Source organism: Rattus rattus, chromosome 10, assembly GCF_011064425.1.
Source record: "Rattus rattus isolate New Zealand chromosome 10, Rrattus_CSIRO_v1, whole genome shotgun sequence".
Taxonomy (NCBI): domain Eukaryota; kingdom Metazoa; phylum Chordata; class Mammalia; order Rodentia; family Muridae; genus Rattus; species Rattus rattus.
The window spans coordinates 54,392,219-54,417,467 of record NC_046163.1 but is presented as its reverse complement, the minus strand read 5'-3'; the positions used below and the strand labels follow the sequence as shown (position 1 = coordinate 54,417,467).

General features: G+C 44.3%; 1 protein-coding gene across 1 annotated transcript; it reads right to left on the bottom strand.

Moving 5' to 3' along the window:
- Nucleotides 1-1,849: 1,849 nt before the first annotated feature.
- Exo1 (exonuclease 1) lies at nucleotides 1,850-25,206 on the bottom strand. Its single transcript, XM_032915631.1, has 15 exons — nucleotides 25,143-25,206; nucleotides 24,851-24,912; nucleotides 23,071-23,247; nucleotides 20,471-20,590; nucleotides 19,642-19,765; nucleotides 18,270-18,407; nucleotides 17,069-17,281; nucleotides 15,956-16,143; nucleotides 15,200-15,293; nucleotides 12,986-13,211; nucleotides 10,611-10,854; nucleotides 8,885-9,455; nucleotides 5,679-5,780; nucleotides 4,457-4,650; nucleotides 1,850-2,157 (listed from the first exon to the last, which is right to left on the bottom strand). The coding sequence occupies exons 3-15, from the start codon at nucleotides 23,229-23,231 to the stop codon at nucleotides 2,022-2,024; spliced, it is 2,511 nt and encodes an 836-aa protein (XP_032771522.1). The 5' UTR covers nucleotides 23,232-23,247; nucleotides 24,851-24,912; nucleotides 25,143-25,206; the 3' UTR covers nucleotides 1,850-2,021.
- Nucleotides 25,207-25,249: the final 43 nt, after the last annotated feature.

Sequence of the window (25,249 nt, the reverse complement as noted above, 5' to 3'; positions counted from 1 at the left end):
GGAGAAAGTTATTTTAATTCAGGACAATAGTTATTCACGAGAGACTTAGGTGCTACATTCATGACTGCAAGCACTGAGAGGTGCCAAGGACTGATTTTGCCACTCTCTCTCCATCTTTATAAACACTTATAGCTTCCTAGGGAGAAAGGGAGAGAGAAAATACAGCCAAACAAAGCCCAAGGCAAGGCTTTAGGTGTAACCTGGGATGAAGATGGAGAAGGGTTGGGTATCCTCACAGTGGAATACAGTCCGGCCCAGCCAGGAACGCCTGACCTTACCCATGTCTACCCAATTCTGCCCACTCACACAATGGCTCAATGAAACTTCAGAATTAAGAATGGAGATGGGAGATACTGGCCATGTGAAACTCTCTCTCATGGATTCATCTTGAGTCTATACTCCGGTGCCTGAACTTTTAAAATCTGACCTACCTGAATTTTCAGCCTTTTTCTTGTCTCTTCACAGTGACACTTTTATTCACAAAGTTTCTTTAAATAATGGTTTATAAAATTAAAAATATATAAAAGTTAAGGAAAACCTGGATAATAAACAAAACCAGAACTGTCCTTTTTATTATCAGAGGACTTATGCAGACTTGCTGGGAACGCTCACTAGACTAGGGAGGACGGAGATCAGAAAAGACCTGAGCCACACAGCAAGTCTGAGAGGTTGGTAAGGACAAATTAGTGAGTCCATCTCAAAACAGGGGTGGCAAGCCTTACTGTTCCATCAACCTGCTCATGTCCCTTGCTCAGTGTGGCCCAATCCCCACACCTGTTCTTGTGAGCGGGAACCAAACATGGACACCAGTGGTCCAGAATAAGCCACAAGAAGCCACATTCAGAGGGACTCTGGCTGGCCTCAGTCCGTCCTGTCTCCTGCTGTGGCCTATCCTATGGCCTGTGGTCAGTAACTATGGAACAATTTCTATCTGGGGACTATGCAGACTGTCATGGGAGCGGTTAATGGGGCTTGACTTCTGCAGTGACTTGGAGACTGGAAAAGGTGGCATCACCACTACCATCTTGCTATTTTTTAAAGATTTTTTAAAAATGCCTGTTTCCAGCCTTTCCCTCTACCCTCAGGGACAGGAGCTCACTTGTCTGTCCACGGATGGAAGCCATCTACAACTGCCTGCTTGGCTGCTGCCAGTAGAGAACCCGCCCTTCCTTGACTGACACTCCTCATCCTTCCTTGATGGTTCCTTTTCCATGCTCTATAGAACATTTTCCTGGTTTCCTGACATTGCAGAGATGAACGCCTGTAGACAGCATCTGTCTGACAGGACTGCTCACGGTGGGGCTCAAATCTGAGCTTCAGATTAGGACTTTCCAAATCATCCCCCCTTTAAAGATTCTAAGTCTTGTCTCTGCTCTGTATCACAGATGCCTTCACTATGCCTCTCCTGGTTGTACTGGATTGGCCCCGGGTGCGGCTGGTTCCTTCCCAAACCTCTGCCTGTATCTTTGCAGAATGCACTGATCACAGGCTCTGCAGCTTCAGCATCTTGCACAGGGTGAGTAAATGCTAAGGAACTTCTGGGCCGTACTTCAGAGGTACACTGAGAGCTTCGAGACCTAAGTGTGTTACCAGTCGTAAGCAGACAGAGCCCCTCCTACTGCCCTTCTATCCCAGCAACAATGTGATTTCAATGTTTCTCTTAAAGGGCAGACAGAAAAGGCAGCTGGAGGGACTGGAAGCTGGTGAGTCGTCTGTTCTTGGGTCTAAGTGGCTGCAGACATGTGTGGCTTTCGAGTTACAATATAATAGATGTTATACTACAAGGGAGAGTCCTTTAGATTGGTATTGATGCCAGGAGATTGGCCCAATTAGCATTTCAACTTCCCAGAAATGTCAAAGACAGATTTATTCTTCTATTTAGCTTTCTATGAAAATATAAAAAGCTGAGCAAAAGAAAAGTCATAAAGTTAATATACAAAATGTATCCCATTTAAAAAATGGCACTGAGAGTAATACATCTCTCCAGTTGATAAGATTTTCCTGTAGGCAGCGGCCGGCAGTTAGTGAAATATTGCTCTCTGAGCGCGTGCACACTCGGGCTTGTTAAAGATCTCATCTTCTGTCTCTGGAGTGAGTTGGATATTGTCCTTGACTGGAGACAGGGGCTTCTTACAAGAAGGAAGCTTTTCAGAATCTCTGCAAAATATAACAAAGCCAATTTGGTTCGATTAGAGAAACAACAACCCAAATGGTTGAACCCTTTAAACCCGTCACTGTGTCGTCTATGTCAGCTCCTAGGGAGCACATTCAAGGTTTCACTCAGAGTTCTTCCAATATACTTCTCTTCTTTGTGTCTCTTCTGCTTTTAAAACCACCTTCATGTAGGTGTTAGTCAATTAATACACATGCACGCACATGCATGTATATACACATACAGTACAGTAGCAGAACCAAGAATGCAACAAAAAAAATATATATGAATATACAGACATATTATTCTTCTGCTGCTGCCCCCCACGTGTTGGATTACAGGTGTGCATTTAATAGTTTCCTTCAAGTTGGCCATGGATGAACATAAGCAGCAAGGCTAACAACTGAGCTGTATTTTTTTTAAAAAACAAATTAAACTGAATGCCCTTCTGCTGGATTAGTGCTCTACACACACTAAAAATCCTATTATGAAAATAACACAGTAACATTTTGTTTCCTATCAAGGAAAATAAAGAACCACTTAGTTATTTTCCCAACAGATCTTTAAGATCACTGTAATGGTTTCTTCTAACACCAGCTCTATCAGGTCCCTACGCCCTCAAGGTGTGAGTCCCTCTCAGGAGCTTTGTAAGATCAATTACTTTTATGATATTTGGATTTTACCTTTCCCACTGTGCTCACATCAATAATGCCAAAGCAGAATCTGGTAAGACTGCAGAGGCAGGAGGATTTCTGTGAGTTGAGGTTAGTCTACATAGTGCGTTCTAGGGCAGCCCGAGCTATACTGTGAGACTCTGTCTCCAAAGGAGACAACACAAAAGGAAAGCAATTTAAGCCGGGCACGGTGGTGCAATCCCACAACTCAGAAGGCAAAGGCAGGGGTTTCAGCCAGGCTCTCGGGTCTGCCTGCCTTCACCTCCCAATGCTGGGGTTACAGGTCAGGCAACCACACCCAGATTTTATTAGATATTGAGGATTCACACTCAGACCCTCATCCTCACAGACAAGTGTTCTCAGCGAGATCCACAACCCCATTTTTAGGAACTTTCCACAAATCTCAATCTATTGGCACACTTCTAACATTCATATGACATCCGTGCCATGGGATGTGTGTGGAGGTCAAAGCATAACTTACGTGGGTTGATTCTTTCCTCCCATTATATGAGCCCTGGGACCAAACCCAGATCGGTAGACTTAGAGGTGAGCGTATCTGATGAGCCATCTTAAAGGCACCGTTAAATCAACCAGTCAGTCTAACTTTTTTTGAGACAGGCTATTTATCTAGTTTTCTTTCTTTTTTAAAGATTTGTTTATTTATTTTGTGTATATGAGTACACTGTAGGTGTCTTCAGACACACCAGAAGAGGGTATCGGATCACCTTACAGATGGTTGTGAGTCACCATGTGGTTGCTGGGAATTGAACTCAGGATCTCTGGAAGAGCAGTCAGTGCTCTTAATCTCTGAGCCATCTCTCCAGCCCCTTTATTTAGTTTTCTGTGTAGCTCTGGTTGTCAGAATTCGCTATGTAGACCAGGCTGGCTCAAGTCTGCCTTCTGAATACTGGGATTAAAAGCATGCACAACCACCAGACAGTTTCTTTTACATTTGCGCATGTGCCTGTATCTATGAATGTGAGTGCAGCAAGCGGTCCCGAGGCTAGAAAGGATGCAGTACCCTTTAAAGCTGCAGTTAGTTACAGGAAGCTGCAGGTTAACCAATGTGAATACTGGGGAGCAGGAACTGAGCTCAGGTCTTCTGAAAGAGCATCGGTAAGTTCTTAATGTAGGTGCTGGAGGGATGGCTGAGCGTTTAAAGAGCACTGACTGCTCTTCCAGAGTCCTAAGTTCAATTCCCAACTACTACATGGTGGCTCACAACCATCTGATCTTTTGCCCTCTTCTGGTGTCTGAAGATAGCCACAGTGTACTCATACATAAAGCAAATAAATAAATGTTAAAACATTCTTAATGTATATAACAAGCACTGTTATAACAAACGGGCCCTTTCTACAGGCACACCTAACTGAAGTACTTCTCCTGTTAGGTTGCAGAGTCAGTCAGAGAAGCAGTTTACAATTTAGTTTATCCCCCGTCAGCTCCTGCCTAACCCCTTTGCACTCCGGTCCTGAGCAAGGAGAAGGAAAGCAATGTCTGCTCTGGAAAAGAAGCTCCGCGCTGGATTGGGAGCTGGAGGTGAGAGACACGAACTGACTGAAGGCGAGAGAGCTGGGGACAGGGCTGCAGAAGACAGTGTTCTGACTCAGAAGGGAGCCAGGAAACTCACTTTTTAAACCCAAAGTTTTTCCAGAGCTCGCTGATCTTTATCTGCAGCCCTGGCTTGTTCTCGGCATCATGGTCTTTTCTCTTCTGGATGCTTCCTGGCTTCTTGCTCAGGCCACTGACTCTGGCAGGCACCAACGGCTTGATCTTGGTTGCAGACAGAGAGTCCATAGAACTAGACCTACAGAGCCCAGGAACCTAAAAACAAATCGGAATTTTTGTTACTTTTATTTTGCTTCTTAGAGATGTGGGTTTCCCCAAATAACCAAACTCCCTGCGTTCTAAAAGAACTGCTTTTAACTCTTAGGTGTTCTTTATATACCAGAACAGGAAAATAACCCACACGCAGTGTAAAGGTGACCTAACGATGTCTACTACAGAAACTATCAGGTATTACTTTGTTTCCCTTGATCACACTTAATGGTACATCTTAGATATTCTTGCATTTCAACAGTAAACTGAATTGTACTTTAGGAAGTTTATCTGTAAGTTTATCTGCTCTACCACTGTGTGAAGGTTGCATAGCTGTCCGTAGTTGACTTACACTTCCTGATAGATTTGTTTCTACTCCACGGCTGATGTTTTTGTTTGTTGGTTTGTGACAGGGTCTCTATAGATAGTTGTGGCTGTCTTGGAATTCAGAGTTCTTCCTGCTACTGCCTCCCATGTGCTGGAATTAAAGGCAAGTGCCAGCACACTGGGACTTTAAGGCTAATTTTTGTCCTGTGCATAGTAACACGTTCTCAGAATGTGTAAACAGGTCTTTAAAAGTGATTAATCTGGCAGACTGTACATAAAAGTCGAAAACTTAAACAGAGAGAAGCCCACAGCTCTGCCTGGGTCCAGAGTTTAGGATTTTGGAAATACTCGGCAAATCATTATCACCTTAGGAACAGCCAGTCATCCCATGACCTCATTCTCAGGAATTAATTAAAAATCTTAGGGTAAACAATTATGATTATGTAACATATGCAGAAGTACTTGTTACTTACATGGAAAAAGCCTTTTAGGAAACAGAAAACAAATTCCAATTAACACATCAAGCACTCAGTTAAGTGCAAATGCCATCCGAAGATGCTTGAAAACAGGCATTTTTTTTAAAAAAAGATCAGAACACAGGTATTTTAATTTTAATTTTCGATTTTTGCTTATTTTCCTTTTTTTTTTTTTGGCAAAAATTACACACTGCTTTGAAATCTGAAAAAAAATAATTCCAAATGTTTTACCTTGTTCCGCCCAAGTATGTCTTTCTTTGGAAAGTGAGGTAAGTGTTGCTTGGAGTTCTGACTTCCTTGATTATCAAGTGACTTATTGTTACAATCCAATTCCTAGATTGCCCACATGGAAAACAAAAATTTACTTGGGTTTTTATGACAACTCATCCAACACTCAACAAAATATGCAAAATGAGAAACTCAGATAAATAACACAATTTCCCAAAAAGACATAAAAACATGGTTAAGAATAAGAGGCAATGAGTTAGAATGGAAAAGAGGCTTGTCAGTTTCACTGAAGGAACAGTCTATAAAGTACACACTGAAGGTTTGAAACTGTTTTATCAGTCACTTCAGGAGCCTGTGAAATGCTGATGCTTAGCCCCAAATGGGACATCGTCGTTCTCAGTCCCCAAGCCATGCCAAGAGTGAGCGAACTCCTCAGATGAGGAGGCAGAAAGTGCAGGAGGGTGAGGGAGGGGATGCTGTGAAACGCTGCCTGGCCCTGACATGGCCGCCACACGACTCACAAAGCTGTGTAAAACCAAGGCAGCAGAAATCCCAGAGCCGCCTGAAATGATCCCAGGACCCACCCGTCCCTCTACTGAGGAGCTACTGGCAAGTTCCAATTCCCAGAGAGGGGGTCAGTCCCCAAGGCTGGGACTCTACACCTAATGCGTTAAAAAAAGATATGGAGTTAGGAATATCGGGGACTAGGGTGGAATACAGGCAGAGATGGGGCGGGGGAAGGGTGTATATCTGATCAAATTTCATTATATATATGAAACTCTCAAAGACTAAAACAAAACACATATGCTGAATGAGAGGGGCTGGATTCTCCTGCAGTCCTGGCAACAGCTCTCAGCCACTGACCACAGAAAGCCAAACCAGCACAGTTGTACGACGTCTTAGCTGTGCTGTAAAACGGCCAACACTGAAAACAAAGGCACATCCTCCTTCCAGGGGGGCCTACTCTGACGTACCGTGTCAAATGCTCGACTTACTTTAACACTGACTGAGGGCCCTCTCTGCCTCAGCTCCATGCACAAGACTCTCCATGCAGTGAGAGTTCCCCCAGTGTTTACTCCCATCAGCAAACAGGGAGGTCGGGAAGTGGGGACTGTACGTGGCGCGTCTCTAACGTCTCCTGTATTTCTCTTGGAACTCTGCAGTGTATCAGGACCTAAGAGCAAGAGAGACTGCCTGTGTCTTACTGAGTTCTCTGCTGTTGCCAACAGCAGTGGTGTTAACTGGTGAGTTCGGCTGTTCTGCTTTTGGAGACAAGGTCTCTCTTGCTCTATAGCACTACATGGTCAGTGACTCATACCCAGACCAAGCTAGCCTCAAACTTGGAGCAACCTTCTCACCCCGCTTCCTAACTTAGGAGATTATGGATACACACTGTCACACCCATCTTAAACAATTTATTTTTCAGACAGGGTCTTGGCGTATAGCCAAGGTTGTGTACTAATTTGCAGCCTTCAAAGAACTGCACCAGGCCCAACTGGCTGAACAGTTTCTCACAAGAGTGTCATGAGCAAGATTCTGAGATTAGTTAAGTTGCTGCCTTTTAACAATGAACTTGTCACGAAGGCTCCAGTCCTGAAGGTCTAAGTATACAATGAAAGAACTGATAGTCAAAACAAGGACCAAAGACAGCAAAAACAGAAAGGAAACATGGTTTGGGAGCATCTGTAAATCCAAGAAATAGTAAGCCTAATCGTATGAATTCCATTTTTGAGCATTAAAGCATCTCTCCCGAGTTGTTCACCGCACAGGGTGGCCAGGGGACAGTCAATGAATGCATCGTCCCTTAGTTTTTTGCAGGGAAAGTTCTATTTCTTTTCTTCTTTAGTTGTGTGAGACAGGGTCTTGCTATGTAGCCCAGGAAGGCCTCAAATTCATGACCCTCCTGCCTCGCCCTCCCTAGCGCTAGAATTGCAGCATATATGCTCCCACCTGGTTAGGTCCCTATCTAACACCACCTCAGGGTAGAAGACATTTATTCAAGAAGACAGAATGGCTCTCAGCATGAGCAGCCAGCCTGTGTGAGCTGAAGGACCTGACATGCTCTGGGGGAAGAAAGCCAAGCCCCCCTCCCCGCAGGAGCTCAGATGCTCGCAACATCCTCCATACAGATGCTTCTATGGAAAAATGGCGGAGAGCTGGCCGACTGTCCTGGTAACTCGAAAGGGCCCAAGAGGCAACATTCCACATGGTAGAGGTTCATTAAATGAAACAAAGACTTCCACATTACAGGACAAAAGTCAACACGGAGGAACTGACGACAAAGAGAAAGAGAGCTGGTGAGATGGTTCATTGAGGCCACAGGGCCTGACAACCAGAGTTCAGTCCCTAGGATGTATGTGGGTGACAGACAGCACTGACTCTCTCAAGCTGTCCTCTGATCCCTCCTTGTGCACCAGGGAACATGTCACCAGACACAGTCAGACAGACACACATACACATGTGCACGTGCGCTCATAAGCGAAATAAACCTAAGTTAAAAAAGAAAGAAACAAAAGGAACGAGAGGCGGAAGTGTCAATGGCAGCCAACGGCAGTGCTGGCAAGGTCCTGAAACAATAAACAATGTCAATCCAAACTCCTGAAACAATAAACAATGTCAATCCAATGTGTAACCTGATTCCAGTTTTCTCCAAGTTGAAACAATTTACTTCCACATTTTAATGGCTTTCTCTTTTTTCTTTCTTTCTTTCTTTCCTCTGTAGACCAAGCTGGCCTTTCTTCCCAAGCCCTGGGTAAAGGTGTGCGCCATCGCTGCCTGGCTGATTCTTTTCTTGGTTGAATCTGTCCACCGGAGTTCTGAGTGTGTTCAGGCTAGCGTGACAGCTAGGCTGGTAAAGTGAGTATTTTCTCAGGCTACATGCATTACTACATGCCATTCAATATTGAACATTGTTGGGCATCAAAGTTTTGCCAAACATTACTGTGAATTTACAACTTGGTAGCTCTGCTGGAGTCTTAAACAGCTGTGAGCTGCCATGTGGGTGCTGGGAATTGGATCCAGGCTGTCTGGAAGCGCAGCCAGTGCTCTTATATCCTGAGCTACCTCTCCAGCCCTGAACACGGGAGAATTTTAAATAAAAGTTGAGGAAAACCAGTTCATTTCTACATGATGGCAAAATTTCCTCAACCGTCTGGTCAACACCCATTTTCCCGTGTTTGAGAAAGCAAAGACTTCAGAAAGAGACTTACCTCTGAGTCTGAGTCCTGACTGGAAGGCTGCGAGAGGCTTGATGCGTTTAAGCTGCATGTGGAGTCTATGCTTTCCTGAGACCGTGAGGACCAGTCCAGCTCATGCAAGGACTGAGACTTGTCACCCAGTGTCCCACTCTTTGAATCGCATTCGTCAGTGACTGCACAGGCCTCAGGAAGACAGGCGGGGGGCTCACTCTTTCTCCGGAACTGCTGCAATGGAGTTCTCGCTGAGGGACTTGGAGTCCTTGAAAATTCCCCGAGAGTTCCAGACCAACTGAAACAACTTCTTAGTGTCCCCAGAGTGGGTGGGGACATGGTCCCCGAGAATTTGCTGGTCTCAGAAGACTGAGCCTCATCCTTAGGAGACCCAGTTGCATCGCCTGGAATCTGAGTGTTTGGACTGTGCGTCCCATTTGTGACAACTGGCTTTTGTCCTTCTGTGTCTGGACAGTCCAATGCCCCAAGGAGGCTGGTGGTGGCTTTGCCAGTGGCAACAGTTTCATTTGGAGGCTGGCTGCTTCCTTTTTTTGGTATGAAGTTGTCAAAATCTGGAGAACTGCAAAAAAACCTAACAAGAAACAGGACGATGGAAGACCTTAAGTACTTCAGGGTCTACTCACAAATCTATCGAGAGTCACACATCTACTTTCATACACAAGGATCTTGCATTTTAATTGAGGTTTACTTTATATTATACTTTTTTTTGACAGTCTCTCTACATAGCTTTGGCTGTTCTGGAACTCAATATATAGACCAGGCTGGCTTCAAACTCACAGATATTTGCCTTCCAAGTGCTAGGATTAAAAACTTGTGTCACCATGCCAGGATATATATTTATATTTATAATAACTAATACATTTTTAGAAACTTATTTACATAGTAACACAGAGCCCAGGATTCTTTAATCCTTATATCTGGGAGATAAGAGACGGGGATCTCTGAGTTTAACGTAAACCTGGTCTACGTAATTCTTTATCAAGCAGAAAGCTAAACAAAACAAAAATCAAACCCAAATAATCCTCTGCCTCAGTTCACAGCTGCTCTTCCCCAATTAGTCTACGGTGTTATTTAGTATATTTCTAGACCTTAAGAGATAAACTGAACTATTTATAGGGAAAATATTAATATTAATGAAGATAATTAAGACAGATCAGGACCTCAAAATACTGTAAGAGGAGAAACATCGAAAAAGGAAAACAGAACCCTAAAGGAACAGAATCCACCAGCGTGTATCTGCAGGAGCTAATAGCTCTTTTGCACTTTGGTTCTCTGTGGAAGATCACAGAACTGACGGGTGTGGAAGGGAACAGCAATGCATTCTGGTCTGAACTACTATGGTGTAGTGACTCATGCAGAACACAGACGCCTAAGGAAGGGGCCTGCGGCAGGTCCATGACAATCTTCAGACTTAACTCTACATGTGGCTGGCAACATGTCGTGGGCTAGAGTCCTGAGCCAGAAGACAGGGAGCTGAGCAGGGGTCCACTGGTTTCTTCTTCCTGACTGTAGGTGCAATGTGACCAGCTACTTCCCGCTCCTTCTCACAGGAAACGTGACTTGAGACAAACCTTTCCTTCTGTAAGTTACTTTTGTCAGGCATTTTTGTCGCAGCGACAGTTAAAGTAACTGAGGTATAGGACATCTAAGAAGGCCCACAAGCAGCAGGCTTCTGCTAGCTAGCTTCAATGGCCCGAGCTCAAAGGGTGCCCTGCAGCCACCATACCTGCTTTTGGTCCCGGGAACCACGACGGCACCACATTCTTCATTCCTCCTCTGTAAGAATGTTGCGAATTTATTCCTCGTTCTAGACGGGGTATGTGCATCTGTCTTGTGAGCAGTCCCACCATCCGGGCAGGGCACGGACTTTTCAGAAGAGTTGGGCGAGGTGCCATTCCCACAGCTATTTTCCTTGATCTTCTTTGTAAGTGACGAATACTGGCTCAACAGGTCGTCTTCAGACAGCGCTTCTAAAAAAAACAAAGGCCCAGGTAATGGCCGGGCGTCTTCCCTTCCTGGCTATCTGCCTTGGATGGTACACCCCAAACCCTGCTGGCAAAGGCAAACCGTGCTTTTTCTCCTGCACACGTTGAGCAAGGATTCTACATGCAGCTACACATTTAGTCCAGCTTTGGATTTTGAAAGCTATACCTCGTAAATTATAACTGGAAAATGATTACCTTAGCTGTATTTTACCATTTTCCAAATTTAATGTCAATTATATCCATGATTTCACATGAAATTATACTAGTAAGATTTTAGGGCATAATAGATCCTGAATGACTACATTTTTGTTTAAATATAAAGCTATGATTAACGATGGAAAGTTTTTAGTGCTCCAATACAACCAGCCACCATTTACTGTTGTGGTTTCTGTGGTAAGTGTGACTGTGTTCCAGCTTCGCTCGTCATTACCAAGCTGGAGGCCAAAGAAGGCTGCAGGGTCAAACGTAAAATGCAAAGGTGACAGCCTAGGAAAGCAAGAACATGACAGTGCCGAGGACTTTAAGCGCAGCTAGCTGGAACTCCTAGTGTCTCACGGGGTCCCAGTGACAGCTCCTGTTACCTCAAGACAAGGATCTGTAGTGAGTTGTACACCCTAAGAGACTGGGTCTGGAGCTCCAGATTCCCGGACTTTCTCTAACTCACTCAAATATTTTACACACGAACACACTGTAATGAAAATGTAAGACACAGGGCCACAGTTTCAACAACTACACACAAGTTTAAAATGTCACAGCACCTGGCTCCAACAGCACCTGGAGAAACTCAACCCAAGCTCAGCTTGTAACAGAGAAAAGGATAAGCAGGCTAGCGGGAGTGATCAGTCTGACTGCAGCAGGAAAAGCAGCCTGGAGCAGGGCCTGAAGTGGCACCAGTGCACCTGACCCGTCTGCAGGAGCAGAGCACACCAACCACCACACCCACTGTCACAGCTACGCCATGACCAAGGAGCTCGATTCCATCCAACACAACCCAATAGAAAGGGAGCTTGCAGCCTTGGGTCACAACTGCTACCTCAAAATATCTGAAGGGCAACAGGGACTGGCTTAGTCCAGTATTGGGGGTTTCAAACTACAAGACATGAGTCAACTGCACTGGGTTGGTAAGATGGCTCAGTGGCCATTTGCTGTGCAAACCTAACAAACTGACCTCAACCCCCAGAACCCATATAAAGCTGCACAGAGAGGCAGAGTTGTCCTCTGACCCCAGTGGTGCAGAGCGGCAAAACTGCACTCCCCACACATACAATAGTAATAAATAAAAATAAATTAGCTGTATTTCTATATATTGGCATGGATTAGAACTGAAATATCATCTTCAAGAGGATAAAAAACATCTGAAAATATAAGAATAAATGTGACAACTGATTCTCAACATCTTTATACAGAACAGGAGATCTGCCATTTGCTCTGAATTATTGATTTTAGTTAGTTAAATCACCATAGGTCTTTTTTTTTTTTTTGGCACCTTGCTACTAAGGGTGTAGTCTACCGTGTCTGGACAGTTCCTCTGAACTTGGTACACACAGAGGACTCCCTTTTCTTAGAAGGGCTTCCTCTTCTCTGCCTGATCTGGGGAGCCTGAACCCCAATGTTCTCCCTGAGCAATGTCACATTGTCTTTGGCAAACTTGTAAGTTTAACTTCCTCTTTCCCGATAAGAACCCACCCAGACAATACCTGGGATTCCTGGTTGTCTCTCTATACAAATGAGGCAATCACAATACATTAAACTCTAGCCAATGAAACCTCACCTCTAAGAAGAGCCGCTTCCCACTTCTCAAAGGGAAGTTCATATGTAGCCGAGGTTCACCCTTACTACGGTAAGAAAAGTGTGTTTAACAGGAAACTCAGAGTGAGTGCCCAGGTAAGGGGTGCAACATGTACAGGGCAGCTACGTGAGAAAAGGGAAACTCGGGGCCAACAGCACAGACAACGGCACTGCCATAACAACTTGAAGAGTCTGGGGTGTCACAGTCCACCTTCCATCTCCATCATCTCCAAACAGAAGAGTCACAAGGGAGAACTAACGGGCTAAGACAGGGAAATGCAGTGACCCACAACCACCAGGATCCGGAAACCATGACGTACATACATACCATTTCTTGGTCTCTTCAACACGCAAGGCTTCCTGGGAAGATTTAACCCTTTAGTACTAATCACTTGTTTAAGGCCCACAGTACTTGGCTTTTCCTTCGACTGAGGAGCATGGGAAACACTATTCACCTCAAGTCTAGGACAATAATTCTTGTGCCAAATGCTACTGGCGACAGGTGACTTCTGACATGCTTTGTCATTCCAGCTATGGCTTCTTGAGTGGGCTGGCTAGAAAAGAATAAAGGAAAGGTAACTTGAACAGGAGAAATGACCATTTCCCCGTGTCTGCTTATAGTAATGTTCAATTACTGTTCAAAAGAAAAACTTCTGAGGCTGGCCTGGTGAGGCAAGAGAATTGAAAATTCAAAGGCTACCTAGGTTATAATGAGTTAAGGCACAGTCTGGGAGACTTCTTGAGCACTAATTATTTTACCTCAAATTAAAAATGGCTCAGTGGTGCAGTAATTGCCTAGCCAAGTGTGGGGTCTGGCGGGAGAGGAAGAAGGAAGAGAGCGAGGGAAAGGATCTGACCAAGTCTGTGCTCTAATACTACTTTTTGCTTTCTTCTGCTAATCTCGCCCTTCTCCCTTGAACATGTCTTATGTTCCTAGGTCTGCTTCTAACAGGAGTCAAACTGGTTCATTTCTAAGACATAAAACCCAATGTTCCCAAAGAGCAACTCAATGAGGCCAGCGAAGAAAGAGTTCCTAAAGTCTGAGATCACTTCAGCAATGGCCTCACGGCCCAGGGTCACTCCACAGCCTTCAAACAGCACTGGGACGCAAAGACATGTTTTCAAACCAGTCACCCACCTTACTCAGAAATCTGTTTAATTTTATTACTATTACTTTAAGATTTATTTATTTATTTTATGTAGATGAATACACTATCACTCTCTTCAGACACACCAGTAGAGGACAGGGCATCAGATCCCATTACAGATGGTTGTAAGCCACCATGTAGTTGCTGGGAATTGAACTCAGGACCTCCGGGAAGAACAGTTAGTGCTCTTAACCACTGAGCCATCTCTCCAGCCTAAAATCTGTATCATTTTAATGATCTGTTTGAGGCAGGGTCTCCTAAAGTCTAGGCCTCCTGCCTCAGTCTCCCACAGGCTGGATAGAAATTTGCTCCCAAGTCTGGATAGAAATTTGTTGAGTTCAAACCAGAACAATCTAGGTTACGACGTTCTAGTTTGCATCAGACTCACTTGGTACCATGCTGAAAAAGAGAAAGCTGTTCTGGCAGACATTGAATCTCGCATAAAACTTTGGAGAAAGGGTTTAAGCCAGTTAATACCCCAAGGTAACAGTTTCTCTGATAGATTTATGATTACAACTATTACCGAAGACTGCTAAAAATGTTGGTAATGCTATTACCATAGACAAAGGCAGACAAGACCAGAAAGTGAAGATACAGAAAATTGGGCTGGGTGGTGGCACACTCCTTTAATCCCAGCACTTGGGACGCAGAGGCAGGCAGATCTGAGTTCTGCACAGTGAGTTCCAGAACAGCCAGCTATGTAGAGGGACCCTGTCTCAAAACACAAAAAAGAAACAGAAAAATCTTCTGAATGTCACATGACCAATTCCCAAATGTACTAAAAACCAAAAAAAGTTTTTTTGCTGAAAAGGAAAAGGAAAAAAAAAAAAAAAAAGACACCATTCAAACCACGTTCTAGGACTGACAAACAAGGAAGGTTAACTTAAGACTTGAGAACAGAAAAACAGCCTCAGCGGTGTGGTTCTCAGAATTAAATCCCACAGATGCATTTACTGAGAAAAACAGGCAAGAAAAAAAAAAAAAAAAGACTAGGAAACCCACACTCAAGGTCAAATAATTTGCTGCATAACTGACTTCCCTGTGAAAAGAAATGGCATAGACTTGAGTTTCTGAATCATGGCCATCTCAGCAGCTCAGACCCACAGTCACTGCGATGATTTGTGTCAAGGCCTTCAGCATCACTGCTGGTGACATCACTGAACGGCTAATTCAGATGTGTAGATAACAACACAGCCAGCACTCTCCAGACTTCCATCTCAGTAATGACTCCCAGCAATAAGATATTTCAACACTAGGTGAAGTCATCTCCACGCACACTCTGCATAGTGCTGAGTACAGAAGTACTTCACAGATGCCAAGCAAAGAAAGACCTGTCTCAAAGCTCTTGAGACAAAACTAAAACATGCTTTTATGCAACAGCTGTTAAATGTTACCATAGTGTCTGGACTGTAGTCATCAATCTGCTCAAAAGTATTTATATCTCTATTTCCAAGTGCTATTTGAAGAGCTACGGAGTCATCGACATACCTAGGTTGGTGAGGTTAAGGAAAATGTCCCCATTAACAGGCAACAGAACCATACTGCACTAAGATATGAAAATGCTCTCTATTATCAGAGAATCTTCAAGGTTTATGGTGTACATAAATCCCACTTACTGCTCACATCAGCACCACTGAGACAAGAAGCAAGGTTGCTGGCCTGTGTCTCTGCAGGACCTACCCACTTTCTTGAAGGGGAGCCTGAGTCAACCCCTGCCCCCACATTTCCAGAGATATGGAGAGTTCTAGCTGCTACCTAAGGAACTCAGGCCTCTGCAGTGCCCGAGTACTGGAGACCAGTGGCCCTGGAAGGAGCACCGTGCCCTGGTGACTAGAGACCCTCTGAGCAATCAGGCTGCGCTCAGCAGCTCTCGGGTGGGCACCTCTGGTGTGCTTACTCAGTTACCTGACCTGCTGTGGGGCTGTCAATTCCACTGGAGCAACCACTTGCCACCACAGACAAGCCTCAGGTTTAACTCAATTTTCACTACCACAGTTTTTTCAAAGGTAAGTAAAACAGTACAATCTGCCCCATGAAAAATAAAACCAATTTCCAAGGATTTTTGTCTTTCTTTGCCAGTAAAGGCCACTACTACTGATAACGTTAACAGAGTAAGTGGAAAATTCAACCACACGGCTCAGAAAGGATACTGCCCAGCGTACGTGAGTGTTTCAGGATTAACGTCGTCTCCATAGGCGTTCAGAGGGATGAGCTTCCTTTGGACGGGGTCGAACACCAGCTGGTAGAGGAAAGTGTTGTTGGCGCGAATAAAGCCTGTGATGTAGTCCTCTGGCACGGTTATGTTCATCTTGAGATAATGCCCAATTTTCTTGATAACCTAACAGTGGATATAACAGTACAGGTAAAGCTAAAGACAGGAGTGGGGGGAGTTTATTGATCCCACACCTGACACTGGAAAGTGAGGCAAAACCCAAGTGCTTTTGTCTACACTAAAAAGACTTAACAGAAAGAAAACACCACACCACATCACTCAGGCTCTGGTCTTATAATCGGTTTTGTACTGCTCGCCCAAATGCCAAACATCCAGCTTATGTCAAGTGCACACGTCTAGTTGTTAAAACATTCAATTCAGAAAAAACAAACAAACAATAAATTTGAGAAATAAAGAGCTAGTTCAAGGCCATCCTTAGCTACATAGTAAGTTCAAGGGCAGCTGGTATTCATAAAACCTTTTCTCAATAAATCTTTTTCAGGGGCTGGGGAAATGGCTCAGTGGTTAAGAGCACTGACTGCTCTTCCAGAGGTGTTGAGTTCAAACCCCAGCAACAACATGGTGGCTCACAACAACTGTAATGGGATCCGATGCCCTCTTCTGACCTGCAGATATATATGCAGAACACTGTGTATATAATAAATAAATAGATCTTTAAAAAAAAAATCTTTTCAGGGGTGGGGGTGGGGTCTGAGATGATGCAGGAGTCAGAGTGCTGGCTTGGCGATTTCTATTAACATATAAAGAGGTTTTCATTTAGCGTATGTGAATTAATAGTCATATTTCTGCTTACACTTCTAATTCAGTATATTGATAGCTATAATCCACATAAACAAAAATTCCTACCACACAAAACTTTTAGACCAGAAGCCTGAGAACCATTCCCAGGTACTAGGACCCAGGAGTCAAAGTTCTTATCTTTAGTCACTTTCCCCTTCTGTTAACACTCACAGGCTTCAGACAGTATTTAAAGCCCAGTTTGAACTCCTGCAAGTGAACTGTTGCCTCACAAAGCGAAGGTCTCTCCTACCTTCACAATGTCGGGGTTGTTGGCCAGTCTCAGGACTTTGCAGGCCTTTGCCAAGCCGATCCCACGCAGGGAGGCCAGGTAGTCACAGCCCGACAGAATGCACATGTACCGGAACTTCTCCTCCGTGAACACATCCCCCAGCTGCTTGCACATGCCTAGCCGTGCCTGGTCCACTTCCAGTCCATTTCCAAACTGATCCATTTTTAAAATCACCTTCGCAGAGGAGAAATGGTCAATGCCCAGAAAGACACTTTAGCGCCATTATCTAAGTCACCACAGTAAGTCTAAGGAATCATTCTGCTCTGCGCTGCAACATTCCTCTTTTACTTTTACCGTGGGTCAACCTTTGATTACTGATACTGAGGCAATATATGTTTATTGCAGGATATATGGAAATTTAAAAGAACCTAAAATTGTCCACACCCCATTTATCTGTCACCCAGTGTAATATTCTGATGGCCATCTTGCAAGCACTCTCTGAAGATGCATATACACATTATAGCTGTTATCAAAAGGTATACACACACCTACAGCTTTACCTCTTACTCTCCGCTTAATAGATCACTATAAATTTCATTATGTTCATTTATACATTATTTCTAAATATCTGAGTAATACCCCAGTCACACATAAATTAGTTAACCAAACCTAATAAAAAATGTAAGGCCTGTGTTATTAATATTAAACAGTAAGGCTGGCGGCACGGTCTGGGGAGGAAGGAGAACGCAAGTTGAAAGCCTGCCAGGCTACGGTATGAGCCTGAGCCCCGTTAGGCAGCTTAGAAATTCAGTCAGAGCAGAGGAAAGAGGGCTGTAGCTCCGTGGTAAGGAGTTCTTGTCTAGCAGTCAGGACGATACACAGAGTCAACCAGGAGATGAGCTAAACACTAAAGAATCCATAGGCTGGATGCAACTTAGTGGGAGACGCTTGTCTGGCATGCGTAAAGCCTAGTGTTTGATCACCAGCAACCAATAAAGCAAACCAAACCAAACTCCAAATGGTAAAAGAGAGCTCTCAATCTGGAAGAGCACAGAGCCTAAAGCATCAATTAGCAACACCAAAAATGAACGGTATTTAAAACAAAAATCAAAAACATAAAATGTAAGTCACAGACATTAAACAGGTACTCCAGGAGAGGAAGGTTTTAGCTCAACACCCACAGCTCTCCCCGACACCATGCGTAACTGGTGCAGTGCAATACCTTCTTACAGCCAAACGCGAGGAGGTCAGAGTCCTCTGTGATGACGGCTTGCACAATGCCAGCTTTGTTGAGGTAGGCCAACTGAGCGTCAGCTTCATAGGGAGCCACGAGGCAGTCCACTCCCAGGGCCCGAGCAGCCTGTGAGAGACCACAGCACCAGAACCACACATGACCTGGGGGCACAACCTGCCTCTAGTCACAGGCGAACAAAACTTTCCAAAAAATGTTTCCTTTTAAGCAGAATACATCTACTTTTACCTGTAAGAGTCCTGCCTTGTGCATGATGAGTAAGGACTGACAGCCAACGCTGTCCTCTGACCTCCCTGCAATCGTGGTATGTGCACGCCTACCCCTACCTCCACCCCACACCGTCACCCCCCCCCCAGAAAAATCAATTTATAAATTGAAAAGAAATTATGTTATATCTTTGTGGTGGTGTAAGCTAAAACGTTCAATACTTTAAACTAAGAATTGTTATATCCTGAAAGTATGTAAGATATGTGGTTAGACCTGTCCATGCAATTTTCCTTGTAAATGCTGTAGACTGCCTTGTCAGGAGACAAGTGTCTAACACGGTGCAGATAAATTCTAGACCACCGTTGCTGCAGCTACACGAGGGGGACATCCTGCTGCCTTTCTCCTTCTTCTCTTGCTCACCGAGTGTTCTCTTGGCACCTCTACTCGTGTCCAATCGGTTTCTCCTCTGCTATACATGGGACTCTCTCCAGGGGCAACAGAGAACATGTGGTTTCTCTGTACCCCACTGCTTTCCAACTCAGCCATCATTAATAGTCAAAAGAAATGTCCACATGATAAAGAAGCATGGGGTACGCCTTGGGCGTTTATTTTAGCTCAGAACCAGGCAGCAGGACACAGAGAGCTGACCCTGGCTGTAAGAAGCGGTTTCAACACAAACCTAGAATGAGGGAAGTGGGGTCTGGGACTCAGAAGCTTCTCAGCAGGGCCACATTACACCGGTTCTGCACAGCCCCTCAATCAGCGACACCTCTGGCCATCATTCGAAATTACAAAACAAAAAACAAAAACAAAACAAACAAAAAAAAAACCCCTCGAGTTGACGGTTAAACACAGATGTGACCACTGGCCTAAGAAATCAGCCCACGGGAATCTGTCAAATCCACACACAACATCCCAAAGTGGTGCACGCATGCAAGGCAGCGAAGGGAGAATCACTTTCCATCCGGACTCCTCCTGCACTGACGCCCTCCTTCCTCCCTTTCTGACATCTGCCTCTACTTGACAACAATCCCCTCCCCTGCTTCCTTGCTGTCTCATTAATAAACGACTTACAAGCAGCTCAAGTGCGCTTAGCCATTTGTTCTTACGGCTTGGTCGTTTCTTACGAACTCACTTTTATTACTTTGTGGGCCATGGCGTGTGTAATGTTGACAGAGCGAGTGAAGCACTCTCGGGCTTCTGACACTTTCCCCTCTCGAAGAAGCTGCTTCCCTTTAAGAAGGTTGCTTTGTCGTCTCCTGAAAGGGAAAACACGACTAAATATAAAGAACCACCTATGGGCAGACTCAAGAAACAGTAATAAAACATGTAAAACAGCAGTTATAGTAACTTTGCTAGAATGGCATATCAGCCCAGACAAGAGTAAATGAGGTGGGCTCCTCCTCCTCCTCCTCCTCCTCCTCCTCCTCCTCCTCCTCCTCCTCCTCCTCCTCCTCCTCCTCCTCCTTTGGAGACTAGGTTTCATGTAGCTCAGGCTACCCTTACTCTCACTAAGTAGAAGATGAGCTAGAATTCCTAACCCGGGTTGGGGATTTAGCTCAGTGGTAGAGCGCTTGCCTAACAAGCACAAGGCCCTGGGTTGGGTCCCCAGCTCCAGAAAAAAAAAAAAAAAAAAAAAAAAAAAAAAAAATTCCTAACCCTTCTGCCTCTACGTCCCAACCACTGGGACCTCAGGCAGCATCACCAGTCTAGCTGAGCACATGATTAATAAAGTGTGCAAGTGGTGCAGCACAACTGATAGGAGATTCCCCACAGCCTTGTTTCACATCAAAAGATAACAGTTTTAACACGTGGTAACAATGTAACACAAACAGAACACTTGAGGGAACCAGTTGATGTACCATGGTATACACAAAATTAAGGCTTTAGAAATTTGGTATCATATGGCCGACAGCATCTGGCCTTCACACAGCTTAGCCAGATGTTAGGAGGAAGTCACTCACTCTCTTCGAGACCGCTCCACTTCCTTTTTAGAAGGTAGAGTACATCCGTCAAATACGAGAATCGGCTTGACCCCATAAGAAAGCAGCATATTAACAAACTTCATACAAAACCCTACATACCTACGTGAAAGAAAAGGAAAAAGCATTTGTGTGCTTTGAGTTTCTTAAACTTTTATATTATTATTATTACTATTATTATCTTGCTTTATTTAAGACCAGATAAAACAACTATGAAGGATTTTGTTTTTTGACACTAAATTTTCCAAAAGAAACAGAGTTAGATGGGTTCAAATCCCTCTGTGAATATTTAGAAGACATGTAGTAGTAGTCAGGAAGTTATTTGATTCTTAGGCCTTTCTCAACAGTAGATGAAAAGGTTTTGATATCCTTCGATCCTCACATTTTATTGTTGTTCCAAATACCTTTTATTCTTTCATTTAAAAGAAAATGGTTTGAAACATCTCAAATCTATTGGAAAGTTTTAAGACTACAACAAACACTTGACTCCTTCCACAACACCTTATCACACCCAAGAGATTTGACAGGATTATTTACCATAGGAAATTTTGTACACCCTGCCAAGAATGTCTCTCAGAACCAGAGATCTCTCGGTTAGTGTTGAACAACATGGTGCTCAGGGTATCTGGTTTTCACCGCAGTCCACGGCAATGTTTGAGCACTGCCAACATGCATCCAGAAGATGGGAAAGAGTCTGGATACGGAGCTCCTGAGGGAGGACACTAGTGCACCATGCCGTTACTGTTCCCAAATCCGGGATCTAATGGCACTTAAACTCTTCCTTCAAACCATAGGTACTCACTTCTGGGAACACATGCTGGGGACAGTGACAAGGACGCTGCACAGAGAAGAGTGGCTATAACGATTAAATATCAGAGCAGATGGGAACAAGCAAGGAATTGTAGAGCTTTAAAGCAAAAGTACTCTTCTCTCTAACTACAAAGCATAAAGCACCAGGCGCCACTCACTCATTTTACTTCTAAGTCAGCACACATCGATGTCAATCTTTACAGTGTTTATTCATAAGTGTTCATCATTAGCTTATCCCCAAATTCCAAAGTGGTGACCATTTCTGACTAACACTGCTATCCCACAGGAAGACAAAGTAAAGCAATTCATTGTACCAAATATGACTTCTAAGTTGTCAGGGGAAATTTAAATCCATAGTAGATATTAAGCATTTTAGTTTCACATACAGTTTCAAAAAAAAAAAAAAAAAAAGCACATCCAAAACTAGAAACTAAGTTTTGTTGGTTAAGGAACTATTCAAATATAGTCAGTTGTGGCTTGAATGAGAATGGTCTGAAAACAAAAATATATGGATCTGTACAAGGGGCAGGGTGTAGAAACAGCATGGTTTTATATATGAATACATGTGAACCTTCCTAAAATGAGGTCACAGAATTCAGACCGGATGTCACAGGACCGACTCTTTTTGGCCAGAACATATTGTACCTCTGCCTCTGCATGATTTTGCCAACAGAGAGTAGCAGTGTGCATACTGAAAACATTGTTATAAAGTTTATCTTAGAGGAAAAACAAAAGCTACTCTTGAGCAAAGAATAAAGGAGATTGTAGAAGAAGAGGTCTCTTGTGTCTGTTTGGAAGCTTGAGGACGGGAGGAAGAAAACCCCACTTTTAAAGATGGTATCCACCATTCAGCACATAATCCAAGATGAGGACACTAGATTCAGGCTTTAGCCAAAAGATCTGGATACCAGCAAGCCAGGCACAGAAGCTGCACTTTGGCTTTCAAAAAAGAGACAGGTCTGCTCCTGGCAGCACCCATATTCTACTTCAAAGGTGATAAGCATTGAAGAATCTATGGAATTTGCTTCAATTATTGCAAGCTGACACTTGGGGGGGGGGGATTTCCTTCCCTCAATTGAGTTCAGAATGCAGTCCAAAATGGACAAATGGGACACAGGGAAGTCAACTGCCAAGCTTTGCAAGAACAAGGTAGGCAAGTGTGCTCACAAAACATCTGTCAGATGAACCAGGTCAGAAGGCTGAATATGGATTCTCCAACGTTATAGAGACGGTTCTGGGGGACAGGCAGTCAGGCAGCCAGCTTTCTGTCATTTCTATAGTTGTGGAAGCTGCTTGCCGTACTTCCTGCACACTCGAGCAATATTTATTCCTTCTCAGGTCTCTGATGAGGTTGATGATTAGATAGTCATAGCCTCACAATTAAGCTTAAGTTGTTTAGAATTTAAGAAAACGTTTTTAGGTCTAAGAAGATGTTTTACGTTAGTAATACAAGTTATGATAGGTACAGAACTTTAAATTCACTGAGACAGGATAGATTATAAAATTCTTTCTCCAAAATTACCAGATACATATGGACCAGACTTTGTGAATGCAATTCTTACCTAATAGTTTTCATAATTGTTATAATGCATCACAGGAAGCTGGGCATTGGTGACCCAATGGGTAGGACTCCTCCTCCAGGAAGAGGAGCAGAGGTTCAAGGCCATCCTTGGCCATAGCAAATTTCTAGCCTGAAATACCTGGGACTGTCTCAAAACCAAAAAGCACATCTTTCTAGTCCTTAGAAAAACCGGTATACGTTCCAAACCTACCTATCCGTAGGTTCCCCTTTGGCTAGCTTTTCAGCACAAGCAATAGCTCCTTTGTGAAGCCAGCAGTAGGTGTCGACCGCCACTGCCTGTCCTCTGTACTTCTTCACATTGACGGGTTCAGAAGCTTCTTTGATGAACTGAAGTAACCCTTGAATCCCCATGGTGCCGCCGCATTAACTACACGATACAAAAGGAAGAAGGGGGAAACAGCACATTAAAGCAAGGCCTATCGACCAAAAAGCTCTAGAAAAAGAAATTCAGCCTGGAGTCTAGGACTGAAACTAACATGACCGGCCTTCTCCCCAGAACTTCTGTAGCTCGGCACTTCATCAACCACCAACACTAACCTGAACACCACCGGGGAGTTCCTTCGTGGCTACTCTTTCCAAAATACGTTCATACTTACAATCCCAACAGTGCTAGGCACTTGGAATTAGGCATTAAAACTTCCGAGTCTCTACTTTCAGAAGAATAGCATTATGAGCCTATACAGCTGCATGCTACGGTATCATACATTCACCCTATATTAAAGTTCAGTGAAGTTTGGAGAAAGACAGAGATTTCAACTGAAAAGCAACCAGAATTATGGGAACAGATCTGTCTGTGCTTTTATATGGCAGCAATCACACACCATGAGAATGGCTTACTCCAAACAATACTCTGGTAATTAGCCCTGGTGGCACCTAGGGGTAATTTCACCAGACTCACTGAAGGCTATACCTTTCAAAGCCACATGAAACAGCGTCTCTGTACAAAACAGCTTCAAACAACAGCAACAAAAAAACTTACAATCTCAGCAATTGCTTGACATTTCCCAATACAAGTAATTCTATCTAGGATCAGGTTATTTGTGTTGCTGTGTGTGTGTGTGTGTGTGTGTGTGTGTGTATGTAATGAGTGTGTGGGTTCACACATGCAGAGATCAGAGCAAGGCAGTGGGTGTCTTCCTCTATTGTTCTCTGTCTATCCCCTTGAGGCAGGGTGTTATTGAACCATCAAGGCCCAGTGAGTTCTTGGGATCAACAATCTATGCCTCCCAACCGCTGGGGTTACTAACAGGCAAAGGCGCACAGGATTTTGATTGGGGGTTGGGGAGCAGGGCTGTCTAACTTGGGTCCTCATGCTTGCAAGAGGAAGGGATCTTACCCACTGCAATTATTCTTTATGTGTACGATGCACATGTGATGGAGTTTGAACGGGAGCATGTGAAAGGCAGTTCACATTGAGACAGTCCTTTAGTTGTTTGAGGCTAGAAGGGCCTTAAGCTGAGCTTCCTGGGATTTTCCACTGTTTGCCTCCCCTCTCTCAGCAATGTGGTCACAGGGGCAGGCACCTGATTCAACAGACCCGAGATCATGTTCTTAAAGACTACATATGGGAACAGAGGTGCCCTGTTGACCCGAGAATAAAGTGACAATGCTCTTGGCTAGCAGTCCTGACACTTCTGAGGTTCATTTACTTTTAAGGCCATCATGCCCATTAACTATGATTCCCTAGATGGGGGCATCAATTCTTAATTTCAGGCAATTTGGATGCAGGTGGGTCTGTGTAAAACCAGTTCACTACGTTTAAAAGACAGCGTCTCTAAAATGTGGTTTCGTGCACAATGAGGGAAAAAAGACATAATTACATTTCGTGAAATTTCCGTAAGTTCCTTCTAGGCCAAGTAAATCTCGAATAAATATTTCCTCTTTAGTATAGGGGTGACTGAGCGCCATGTGGCGCATCAACACCAGAAGGTCGCCGGTGGTACCCGAGGTAACAGCAGCAGCGGCTTCGCTTGTCTTCCGAATAAACAGGCATGGCCCGCAAGCCCATTCCAGGCGCCGTGGCTCCTCAAACCTGCATATGAAAGGACACATACAAAGAAAACTCGTTGCCAGATACTAGTGGAGGTAGGGACACTGGTCAGACCGCCTCTGCCGATATCGGGAGACCCGGCTGCTAAGGAAGTTGCGAGCCGGAGTCCACCGCGCGCTCTACGCTCACTTCCCGGGTCTCGCGCCGAGGGGCAGAGGACACATGGAGCGGAGCCGCGGGGACCCTACCGCCGCCCCGCAAGGCTCTCTCACCTGGGGTTCAGAACACCAGCGAGCTGCTGTAGCTGCAAGCGCAGCCATGAACCTTTCAATTTGCGCGGGATCGAGAGGACCCGCCCAGCGGACATGACGTCCATGGG

Coding starts and splice junctions, on each gene's coding strand:
- Exo1 (XM_032915631.1), bottom strand. CDS start 23,231: ATGGGGATTCAAGGGTTACTTCAGTTCATCAAAGAAGCTTCTGAACCC. Junction 9,456..10,610: donor GTTCCCGGGACCAAAAGCAG/GTATGGTGGCTG, acceptor GTTTCTTGTTAG/GTTTTTTTGCAGTTCTCCAG. Junction 4,651..5,678: donor ACATACTTGGGCGGAACAAG/GTAAAACATTTG, acceptor ATTTGTTTTTAG/GTTCCTGGGCTCTGTAGGTC.